This window comes from Cyprinodon variegatus, unplaced genomic scaffold, assembly GCF_000732505.1.
Source record: "Cyprinodon variegatus isolate N-32 unplaced genomic scaffold, C_variegatus-1.0 Scaffold199, whole genome shotgun sequence".
In the NCBI taxonomy this organism is placed as follows: Eukaryota; Metazoa; Chordata; class Actinopteri; order Cyprinodontiformes; family Cyprinodontidae; genus Cyprinodon; species Cyprinodon variegatus.
The window spans coordinates 784,450-797,290 of record NW_015150652.1 but is presented as its reverse complement, the minus strand read 5'-3'; the positions used below and the strand labels follow the sequence as shown (position 1 = coordinate 797,290).

At 36.1% G+C, this 12,841-nt stretch overlaps 1 protein-coding gene across 1 annotated transcript in view; it reads left to right on the top strand.

Annotated features, from left to right (window-relative positions):
* The window catches only part of LOC107087930 (T-lymphoma invasion and metastasis-inducing protein 1-like), a 73,674-nt gene that overhangs the window by 32,834 nt on the left and 27,999 nt on the right, over window positions 1–12,841 (top strand). Inside the window, exons 9-15 of the mRNA XM_015379785.1 lie at window positions 303–488; window positions 4,156–4,302; window positions 4,483–4,557; window positions 9,129–9,299; window positions 9,507–9,611; window positions 10,837–10,918; window positions 11,130–11,216. Coding sequence (XP_015235271.1) covers window positions 303–488; window positions 4,156–4,302; window positions 4,483–4,557; window positions 9,129–9,299; window positions 9,507–9,611; window positions 10,837–10,918; window positions 11,130–11,216 — 853 coding nt within the window. The remainder of the gene's footprint in view (window positions 1–302; window positions 489–4,155; window positions 4,303–4,482; window positions 4,558–9,128; window positions 9,300–9,506; window positions 9,612–10,836; window positions 10,919–11,129; window positions 11,217–12,841) is intronic.

Below are 12,841 nucleotides of genomic sequence, written 5' to 3'. Positions count from 1 at the left end.
CCTCCCACGGCCCACTCTGTGATTCTCAGCACATAACACAGCAGGTCGGCGACTGGTGGGGGCCGTGTTGGTGAGTAATACCTCGCTGTAGGGCCTTCAGTACTCCCACATTTCTCTGCTCCCACAATGACCAAGCAACTGTGTTACACCAGGCAAACCTTTAGGCATGCTTTAGGCTTTCTGCTCTTGCTTAGTGTTTAAATCTGAAAAAGTTTTGCATATTGGGGAATCTGACTTTCAATGAATAATTACATATCAAAGATTATGTTCAATTATTAACTCTAACTTGTTCTCATTGTTAGATTTTCTTGTGGGAGCAGAACCTGGAGCGGTTCCACATAGATCTTTTCCGCTGTCGCTGCTACCTGGCCAGTCTGCAAGGCGGCGAACCTCCAAATCCCAAACGCCTCCTAGGCTTTGCTTCACGCCCAACCAAAATGGCCATGGGTCGCCTCGGCATCTTCTCTGTGTCTTCCTTCCATGCACTGGTAGGACTAAAAATGTTCATGCACATTCATGCACACAGACTCATATTACATGCATTCATCCCTCCTCACACGAGTATTTTCCTCCTAGCTGTTCAGTAATTTCCTTCTTAGGGTGAATCGGTGCCTCTAAACATGTTGCACATGCCTCTACTTGTTCCAGTAGGTTTTTCATTTGACCCTGGAAACTGTCGACCCTCAATAACAGCCCAGCTTGGGGAGAGTGGGTGTTTTTTTGTGGATGTGAATATCTTGTGACAAACGCCTACCTGAAACAAGAATTTGCGATTCCCTTATAAGGCACTGATGAAGATGCAATAACTAAAAAAAGTGATACAACCTTTATTATGAAAGAAAGTAAAGCAACTGATGTCTCTACAGCTTTTTATTTAGTCTATTATACGTTTTTAATTATGTCATACAAGCAGTTTTAACTTTTAAATGTATTTTTTTATTTGTCTCCTTAATTTTATCATAGCAACCCTTGAGAAACCATTTAGACCCATTTATATCATTTTGAAAATAATTGAAAGCTAAGTTATCATAGCTTTCAATTTTTGCAATTTTGTCATCCTCTTTTTCAGATAAAATTGCAATAAAATCAAGTAGTTAATCAGCTTAATTTTGCAAAGCACTTCAACCTTTTTACATAGATTTGCACTTGTTTTATATTTTACTGTGTGCACTGACATACACTTCCTTCTCACTCCAAATGTCAAAATATTCACATCAAAAACTTAACACATCAAAAGCTTTGGCTGGGAAATCAAACCAAGCATAAAAGGCATTTATTTGTCCCTTTGTGCTCTGGACGCATTTAACTTGTGACACAAAACGAAGGCATTTCAGTGCCATGGTCGCTATTTGAAGTGTTTCAAGAATTTAAAGAATGAAAAACCCTCTCAGAAAGAGGGACCTGGAGAATCAACAGTACAAGTGAAACAGAAAGAACAGAGTTAAGATTTATCATCCTGTCTTTGTGTGATATATTAGTACTTTTAGTTTTTAGTTGTTTGCTAAAATCACTGACAATTACAGTTTTTGATCTTTTAAAGATTTCACAGGGAAGACATTGTTTAACTAACATAGGAGGAGGTACAGAAGCATTAAGTTTCAGCAAATAGACAAACTGCAACATTTGCACAATAATTCCTACCAGACTTGTTGGTTGATGTTTTTCTCCAGAAGTATAATTTACTGTTGAAGAGTTAATGGTGTTTTAACCAAGATAATTCACCAGTGCACCACATAAGTTTTTATTCTTATCCCTATTTGTTATTCTTTAGAGCTATATATAACGTGTAATCGGGTTATAAATTCTGCTTAGAGTTGCATTGTCATTTAAGTGGCACGCTCCTCCTTTAATAACCATCTCTGCCTTTTTAAGTTGAGTTTTTTTCTTATTGTTTTTTCCAGTCATTTCATAAGTTCCAAGTCATCCCCTGGTTAGAACTACATAAGCTGATTTGTTCTGGACCAAAGCAAATATTTTTTCTTCTGCAGCTGTTTTATGCAATATGTGCCATATGATATCTCTGTTATTGCTTTGTTTTTCATAATTTTTGGTGCCTTTTGTATTTCATTGCTTTGTCAATTTGTTTGCTTCATGGCTTATGTTACTAGGGTAAATGAAGCCGTGAACAGTGTAATATTTCATCTAGGTCATGTATCATTTAGTATCTGGTTTATAGTAGCTTATATAATCAACACTTAGTTTGATGTAAAGAAATATGTTTTTTTTTTTTTATATTTGTTTAATTAAAGATCACAAACTTAGATTTCAAAATAAATAATTGGCCTTTTTTGGACATTATAATCAGAGTTGTTCTGTTGAACAGGTGAAAATAACATTTGGGAAAAAAAGAAACATAGAAAAGACAGTTTTCTTCTTAGTGTTTACATCCTCTAATAAGGTGTAATGCATCTGTAAAAGTAGGTATGACATATGATTCCTAAGAGCCCTTAAGTGGAGCTGTACATAAAGATTAATTAGATACTACCTTACATTAAACTATAGAAGTATTTTCTTATAACTGCAGCTTTTTATAGGTAGCTTTCTGCTGGGAAACACCCTTAGCTTTTACGTCATTGTTTAATCACAATCCTTAGTTAGAGATGGGTCACATTGTTTAGTGATTATCTTCACAGGACGATGAGCTTCATCAGACTTCGTATTAATCATTTAGGAATAATTCAAGGGGAATGAAACAGGTTGATGTAAAAATAAGTTAAAAATAAAAAATTGAAAGTTCTGTTAGTGGCAGTTCTGATGCTTTCTATGCCTTCTAGATCAGTTTATATTCCTGGGAAACAGCTGTGCACAGAGGAGCCCCACACCCCAGCATTGGAATTCAGTTTTTTTTTTTTTTTTTTTTGTTTTGTGATTGGTGGATCAATATAATCACTGTTAGTAAGCATACATCCCTGCGGCACTTTTCCTTTCCCACAAACAGCCTTAACACTCTGTTCCCTTGTTTCTGTTTACTTTACTCCCCACAATCTCTCTTCCTTTGTGTGCATCTACTCTCTTTTTTTTTCTTATTTTAAGTCAAAATTCTGTATGTTTCCTGCCTTGTTATATCAGTATGTCACCGCTATTACACATTAAATGTTTGCTGTAATAAAAAATTACTCACTAAAATATAAAAAAAAAACACCTGCCATAGAAATAATTACTAAAAATGAAAGGCTTATGGTTAAGCACAATATAACATAGCAATATAATACTTTTTTCCTTCACTTTCCTTATTTAGTTTAATTCCTAATGAGTTTAAAAGACTCTCTTTGTCACATTGCTTGGATAAGAGGCATCTTCCAGACGGTTTGATCTATTAGGTTTGAACAGAATGCTTCTTATGAACAGTGAGGAGACTGACACAGCTTAAAGTGTGCACACTGTTTATGCATATATACTGTCAGGCTCTGGTGAAACATAATAAATCTGAGCTGCTCAGTGTTCAGGACTTGATTGTGAATTAGCCCAGAAATGCCAAGAGCTTTTCATCTCCTCTCCTTATTGGGTCACTGAACTGAATGAGAGAATAAAAGTATGCAGTTATGTACACAGCATCTCTGATATTCTAACCATGTTACAAAAAGATGTAAAAAAAAAAAAAAATACTTGCATATCAAATAAAACAATAACCTAGAAATGAAAGCCTACAGCAAGTACTGAATGTATTGACACATTAGAAAGTCAGAAAGTATTCTGCTGCAGTATCCCCTAAACCTTAAATGTTATTTTTAAAAGTAAAAAAATAAACATTTTAAAAACTTTTTATGGAAATCAATAAAGTTGCATTCTTTAAAGCATATGTTGTGTAAAGCAGGGCTAGATGAGAATGATGTAAAGCCCTAGAAATTAAACTAACAGGAATGTAGTTGCATTTGAGGCTATTGCAGTGATAAAAGTGATTTCAGAATGCCTTAATCATGATCTGATACTTTAGATCCAATCTAAAAAAATATCCTTATTATTAGTGTGGATTGATAACAATGATACACAGCTAATATAACAACATCAGTCCACAAAAAAATCACAAATTCTTGAATAAAAAAATTGTGCTTGTAAATAAAATATCTCTGGTAGAATCATTGATATATTCAGATTAAACATCAAATATAGGATTTTCTTCTCTCAAATATGTATTTTTGCTTCCTGGCTTTATAGGTGTCTGCCCGAACTGAGGGCAGCATCAGGAAGCGAAACCAGCCTGTGCAGCGCACCTTCAGTAAACGACGTAGCCGTTTCTCCTCCCTTTGGGGTCTAGATACTGCCTCCAGAAGGAAGACCAAGGGACATCCTTCAGTTCAGCAGGTTCAAACTTCTTTACTTTATTTCTAAGGAAAACATCTTAACCAGTAATTGTAAGAATGAATATAGTTGTCAATGCTTTAAGTTGAAAGTGGTAGCCTGTTAATAAATTCCCAAATAGATAAACTTAAGCTGTTGTGTTTAGGTGCATTTGACCTCTACTTTCTTTTTCTTTTCTTAAAGGTGTTTAATAATGGGATGGATCATGTAAGGAAACCCTTGGAGCGCATGTTTGAAGACCCTGCCAACCAGAAATCTGTAAGAACCAGCTTAATCAACCAATATTACTGTGTTAAACATATACATGAGGAACTAAATTTAACTAACTTATCCAAAGGAGTTGAACCCTGTGAAATAAACTGGCTACAGAAGTATTTAACTAATCAAAAGAATACAAATGTGTATATTGTAGTGTTAGGTCTCAGTGGTTGTTAATATTTGATATTAGTCTTGGTAGAATTACTTTAGAGCAACAATCAAGATGCACAGTTTGATGCACCTGAAAATTTTGAGGGGAGCAAGTTTAAAGATTTCTCTCTACTTCTCTTTAAAGATGTGCAAGTATGAGGCCCCTGGTTAGATTAGATAGTGTAAATAAAATGCATACACACTACGGCCAGATGTAGAATATGTTTGTTCAGATCAGAGTTTCTGCTAAATGATCAAAATAGCAGGTGTTTGCCTACATGAGTACATTTGCTGATTCTTAGAAACATGCAAACTACTGAAAGACGGATATGCAAATGTGCATACCAATGTTGCAGTTTCTGTGTCTATAATTACCAGTTTTGAAAGTCATGACCGAGGTGGTGAAAGTCAGCTTTTCCTGGTTTCATGATTGATATTTAATCTTTTAAATTTGGCCTTTTTTCGCCCCTTTTAATCTTTTTACTTTTCTTTAGAACACTTTAAAGTACTTACATATAAATGTGTAATTAAAATATTTTTTGTTGTTATTTCAGTTATTTTTTCCAATTTCATAACTGTTCAATGAAAAATGGAGAAAGGTTGATGCATGTCATATAATACCCCTTGAAATTATTTACATTATTTAAAGGCAATATACAATCTGGTCAAATAATCTTAAGAGATTAAGCTACAGAATTTTAAAACATGGCAGGCGTTTGGGTCTGTCAAACATGGGTAATACTGACATTTTAGCTGAATGGCTTCTTAAACACTAGGTGCATTTAAACCCTTGGGGCTTTTAAATTAAAGAACCTAATAACTATTCAGTGCCATCCAAAGTAGGTCACAACTTATCACGGCTTCTTTGTAGTTATAGTAGCTGTATTTTAAGTGAGATGAAAAAGGCTTCATCAGTGTATGTTTACATCTATACAGTAATATTCTTTTGAAGGCTAAACACAAAGAAGCAGCTCTCTTTTTGCTTTGGGCTAATTACTTGTCATTGTTTGGCTTTCTTGTTAACCATGAGGAAGATCAGTGGGGCATCTGATGCATCTTTGTGCTTGTTTAATAGAATAGAGACCCTGAGGCCAGTGGCATAGCTGAATTTTCCACCTCCTTTGGTTTTTGTCGATTCTTTAGCTCTTTATTTCATGGATTATCTGGGGGAGGCACAAAACCCCTGCAATGCTTTGCACCAGCGAGCAAAGTTTTTTTAAAGTCATTCACGATCTCTTGCTTTAACATTTATAGGCACCCACTTCTCGACTCGATGTGGAGTAAGTGGAGAAATTTACTGGTTTATGAAAGTTTAAAATTAACACTCCCTCCCACACCCTTAGATGAATCCGGATCTTAGAAAACCTTGCAGTAGCATAAATGCGTCTTGAACTATTCAAAATTTAGTGTCATTACAACCACAACCGAATGCATTACATCGATATCTTTTGCATTAGATGATCACAAATTAGAGCAATACTGTGAAGAGAAAATTAAATGAGGCAGTCATGATGATGGAGAAAGAGGGATCCAGTGGTGGGAGAGAGAATAAGGAGATATAGGCTTTGAAAAAATGACAGTCATACAGCACAGTATGATGAGGCATTGTTCGAGGATAACAACTTAGGCTGCTCTCCACTGCTTTCCTCCAGGTTTTAGAGGTTTCTCTGCCTAAGCACAGCTGATTTCCATTGATAACTGATTAACATCCTGTTAATCAGCTATTAACGGGACTGCAATCATCAGAATGAACTCAGCCTACTAGGCTAAACCATAGTGTAGGTTTAACCACTAGGTTGAGCGCCCCTGAAAGCAACTCACAGATATCAGATATCTGCTGATAGCAGACCACTTTTTTCTGTTTTTTTATTGTCACCTAACAACAACCTTTAGCTTAGTTACTTCTTGTGTTTTAGAGGATCTCAGACTTATGAGTACAGTTTAACTGAGACCGGAATTAAACCTTTTAGCTTATATATAAAATGAAAAGATAAAACGTCAACAAACAAACAATAAAAAAAAGAACAGAAAAATACAAACTTTTGCATCACCTAAAACACATCATCCACACTGTGAAACATGGCAGTGCTAGCATCATACACTGGCAGGGAAAGCACAGATAAGAGTTGAGAGTGAAGTGGAGGGACCTAAGGCAATCTTGAAAGAACTGTTAAAGGGTAGAAATGTCTACAGATTTTAGTTGATTTTTAATCTCCAACATGATGACAACCCTGAATATAGAGTCAGAGCTACAACCCATGTCAAAGATGAAATATTTTATGAATGGCCCAATCAGAGTTACGACAGGATTGAGAGTCAATTGCCAGACTTTAAATTTCAGTCTTCATCTGCACAGCGTTGACTCAGTTGTAGCAAATTATGATTCAATAAAGAATTAAACATTGAACAGGGATCATTGCAATGGATGACATCCCCATAAGATGTTTATTTGGTACAATAATTAGATAAATCATGTATTATTTTTTATCTTGTACATACAAGCATTAATTTGTTTTGGTAAATAACACAAACCAAATTAAAAAGATTTGTTTTCTTTTAAAATGGAAGCAAAGCATGACAAACAATAAAAAAATAATTAAGAGATAGTGAATCATTCTGCAGGATGTTGAACTAGACTTTTTGAGGCTTTGTGCATCAGAAGATAATTTACCACATTAACCATTTCTCTATCCCTAACGACTATTGGTAAACAATTTGCTATTAAATTGACAGTTTTATTAGAACATTTCACCAATGACCCACATCAGTCTAGACAGATATCCATAGTTTTTTTTTTTTTCTAAGTTAGCTCCAGGCACTTGGCCTAATCAAAATCCCATAAACCATCCACAGGAGACATTACTGTCGGCTGATCCCACTGAGCCAAACCCACTCTGATATTTGTGGATCATTAACTCAAATTATGCAGACATTTGCTACCAAAGTGTCAGGCTGTGTTCCACCATCTGTTCTCACCTGCGTTGTTCTGTACTGACCACAATTTACCAAAAATCAAACATCAAAATAAATACTCCAGCAAAGCAATCAATATGGAGCTCATTTCGATCTATATGATTATTTATCAAAGATAAATGATGATTTTCGTGATATAAATTGAACTATGCATAAAAAAAGTGCAATTAGGCAGAGGTTGTGCAAGGACAAGCATGCTGGCTCCATATTTCATGAGAAGCGTTAGAATAAAGACTGTGGGAGAGTAAGAGACAGGCCTCTGTGTCTGAACCCCTTAGACAGAAGAAAAACTGGGGCAATAAACCACTCTCGCTGTGAGGGCCCCCTGCGGCAGGAGGAGAGATCAATTTCCTTCCACCCACGCCCCACCTCAGCTGGCAGGGGGTGGGGGGAATGGGATGACCGCAAGAGATAGCATGCCTTGACATATACTGATACAAAGCAAGAAACTTCACATTACCAGCACAGATTTTTCACCTCTGACACGCCAGCCCCTACAATGACATTTTATATATTCTGGGGAGTCTGATTGTTAACAACCAGAAGATTTTTAATGTATGCTTCATAGAAACCCTTCACCCCCCCAGCAGAGGAATCTTAGATAGGCCAGGAGGGAAGCCAGATGGTGCCGAGCAGCCTGGGAGTTCAGGGAAGTTGGGGGAGGTACTGGTTACGGGCCTCCCAGCCTGTTGTCTGTCTGGGAAAAAGACACTTTCTTCCAGGTTTTATTGTTGTTTTATGTGTACTTTGGGAATAATTTAAGTATTTAAACATTTTAAACATTCAGACACAAATAAAGACTAAATTGAGTTAATATCATCTCAGACCAAAGGGTCTGATTTTGGGTGTTGCGAGATTTTTGGCAAGAACAACACAGAAGCGAGTCGTTAGAGAGTTTCACAGACAGGGGAAAGGGCACCAGAAGGAGAGGTGCTGATCGATGGCATGGTGGGTGGAATTGAAGAATGAAAGGAAAAATGGGAATGTGGTCACTTGATAGGAGGAGATATGTTACAAACAATTTGAGGTCAAACAGAAGAGCTAGAGAGACGCCGATACTCCCGTCAAATTGATCATCTGGATCAGAGTGATGGACTTAAAGATTATAGAATACAATTTTTGATCTAAAAACAAACATGTACATGCAAATGTAAATGCATATAGACACACAAGACATAAAACAGTTTATAGATCTGATGCAAAGTTAAAAATACCTCAAAAAGACATAAATCCAATTTGATAAAGATTACCGACATGCACACCTTATCACTTATAAATCCTTCGTTTTTTTGTTTATCTTATGAATAAAATGTAACTTTTTTGTTTCTCCTTAGTTGGTGATCATCATGCACATGATTTTTTACCCTAACCCTTATATTTTTTCAGGTTTTGTTTGACGTAATTACTGATTACACAGTTAAACAGCATCTAAATGTTGACTTTCACAGAATAAAACAGGAGACTCCATGACATCTGTTCGTCAGCAAAGCGTTGACAGTGATATTTGGATTTCTGACTACCTAAAGCCATCCTGGGTGTGTCTGCCAAACAATAAGCCAGTCCTGGCGATCGTGCAGCCTGGAGAGATGACACTGGATGTCCTGAGCAGCGTCTGTAAGGTAGGCCATAGTTGGAACTATCAAGAAACACTCAAGCCAGCATTGATTGTCTTTTGCTACTTTTACGTATATTCACACATATTCTACAGTGAGGGTAACTTTCGGATGACTTAACATTCTTTAATGACATCTTGTGGTGCATGTTAGAGAGAAAACACATAACAATCAACATTTTGAAGCAATATTTCCTTGTCTTGTTTTTTTCAGACCCATCAGATTGAGCCTTCTGGTCATTATCTACGTGTGAAGATCTGGGTCGACAACCAGATGCTTTATTATGTTCCCAGATCTGAAGAGGAGATCTCTGATTTGGTAGGAGAACATTTTGGATGGTATAAGCACTTAATCAATCCACAGATTTTTAGATTGCACCTTTTTAGTATTGTGCTTTTTAGAATCAGGAACAAATCCAATCCTAAACAAATCGATAAGCAGATAAAAACAATGAATATGCGCAACGAGGCATAATATAAAATTTTTGTTTTACCACAAAGCTTATGGAGTGTTTAAAGGTTGAACAAGCATGGAATGGCCTTCTTTGTAATCTGATATTGTCATATTCATGGAAAAATAAGTAAATACAAAAAAACTCACTAAGTAATTTCCACAGTTGAGGTGCATAACAGTAAATAGAAGCTTCGTTTCATGTTTCAGTTTTGGTTTTTAAATACTTTACAAAATAAAATTCTACAGTTATCACTAGATTTAGATATCATTCTTAGATCATACTCTGAGATGAGGCACAGTTCCCAACCTGAACTTTACCTTTATATCCATATAAATTAATTTGAGCTATTTTTACAATAATGGAGGCAAACCTTTGCATATTTTATGCCCCCATTGCTCAGTCTATGTGCATTGCATGCACAATTCCCACGACAGAATAGAGACATTTTTGCAATACCTTGTAAATTATGCAAAAAATTGTATCCAAAGTGTATTGTGTAGACTATGAATGAAACCCATCTGTATTTTTGTGTGTCTCTCTGGTTAGAGTTTTTTTTGTTATTTATATTCACTCTCCCACTTGCTGGAAACAGCTTCATCTCATTATTCAGCCACAGTAAACCCCTGAAATGAATTCTCTTTGTGACAATTCTTTGCAGGTGACATGCTGAACCCTCTCTCAAAGCGCAGTCTGTACATAACTAGGTTTTTTCCTCAAGAGTCTTTTTATCTTCCTGCTTTGATCAGTGACTCACTTCGCCCTCTTTCATCCTCTGCCGGTGATATTACGTTGTTATTTCTCCTCAGTAAAGGCTATTACACACAACGCAGCTGTCTGTCCTCGGTGTTGCTCCATACACACAGCTGGGTCTGTGCTGGGAGGTCAAAACCCCTTTCTTACACCCACTCACTTTATAGTCTTAACCCAGATTGTGACCCTACAACCCTCCCATGCACTTGCTCTGCAGAATAATGCATGGAGCAGTTCATTTTTTATTAAAAGTAATAGCCTGACCTTATCCAATCCTGCAGCAATGCCACTCTTCCATTTTCTCCAATTAAATATGCATTTATATGTATGTGTTGGCAGGTCTACAAAGAGATTGAGATTTGCCCCAGAGTTACCAAGGTGATCCGTTTTGACAAAGCAGAGTCCAGCACCATCGGCTACGGTATGGAATTTGACACACTAATGGTCCGGATCAAATGGATTGCTTCATGGGCTTTATTGAGTCCGCTCTGATAATTATTGAAACAGGGGGGCTCAGAAAAAGTGCATGCAATCATAAGTGGAGCTAACTGGTTCAGATTTATTGCGCAGCAATGATTACCTTTAAATATAGATTCATGGTTGACAAGCAGACTCTTAATGAACTTCTACAGGTTTCACGGTGGCAGTTACTGATGAGGATGCTGTACAGCGGCTTTATATCTCCGAAGTCAAACCAGGGGGACTGGCTTCAGCCAAAGGTGAATATATTTTTGGGTTGCATTTTCAACCAGTCCTTCAGAACGCAATGTCTTATATTTGATGTCTGATAATCAGAAACTGAATAAAGGAACTGATGAATCAAAGATTTGCTCTGGAACTCATATTACATCATTTGCGTTGAGAGAGGTCAATGTTTGTTCAGCTGATGACATTTTTTGAAAGGAGATTGTGCAGTTTTTACATCAAAATGTAATTTCCAGACAGAGATTTCACTGATCAAGGAGCTGCATATTACATGCATTTGGGAAGTGTATTCATAATGTCCTTTTTGAAGACGAATATCTAAGCTTTAGGATCCAGCATGGATGTAACCCAGCTAATCATTTAGCTTAAGCATGTGCTAGCTTCTACACATGCTTCTCTGTAGTCCTCAGCTGGTTTCTGACAGCGGATTCCTAGCAGGAATCTGTAATGGATGTTTTAGTGGATGTTGTCATAATGTGTTGGTAACTTGGCATGATTTTCTATTACAATGCACTAAAATTCGTTAAGTTTGAGGTTTGCTATTTGGAAAGACTGATCGCTTATCTCAGGATTAGCTTTTTTATATAATTCTGAAACTGATCTGGATTTGTGTATGGGATAATTATCCTTTTAAAAATTGTGTGTTCACCTAATTTGAACTGAAATTGGATAATTTGGAGGTAGCGCTTCTTACCTACAAAAAAAAGTACAGCATTACTGGAAGTATTGGAAAAGAAAGCCTTATTATGATGTTTCCACCAATGATTAAGACAGATGGTGCAGTGGCTGCCTTGATTCTTCCACACATACTTTTTGTTATTTTTTTAGGCTGCACAATCTATCAGAGCAAAGTTATTACAGTATTAATTTGTACAATAACACAAATGCTGAAGACTGCTTATATTTAGTACTTGGAGGTCTGTAGAATAGCAGGTGCCATAAAATGCCATAAAAAATAGCTGCAGGGGAATTTCAACTGTATTTAGCTGTGCTCATAACTCACATAGATCTTAGAGCTACGTCAGAGCACCAGGAGAATAGTGAAACTGTGATTGTATAAAAAAAGAGCTGATAGTAAACATCATTTAGACTACAAAATAAACAATTGGTCTCCTAGAATAATGCAGCCCTACATTACAGTCTAAATATGCTATGAAATACACATACCGTAATGTAGGTATGTGCATAATAGGAATATGTGTAATATCGCAAATGCAACACACAGTATTTCCTGGATGCAATATTTAGGAAGCTAACAGGCTTAAGTGCAGTTCCCTTGATGGCAATTCCAAATATATATTATAGTCACTTAGATGTAAGCCTCATAGAGAAAGATGGACATGCAGTGTGGCTTGGAAAAATGAGACTATAAAGATTAGTACAAAAGTAAAATACAACCTAAGGATGGAAAAAAATATTTAATTATTACAGGGTTTTCTAACATTGCAACCTTTTTTTTTTTTTTTTTTTTTACAACACCGTCTTAATTATTATAAATTTCTTATTCCCCTTTAAAAAGATAACTTTTCTCAATAGGATTTTTTTTTTTTTGGGGTTTTTTTCATTTTCACCTTTTTTTTTTTTTTTTTTTTTTTTTTTTTTTTACAACACCGTCTTAATTATTATAAATTTCTTATTC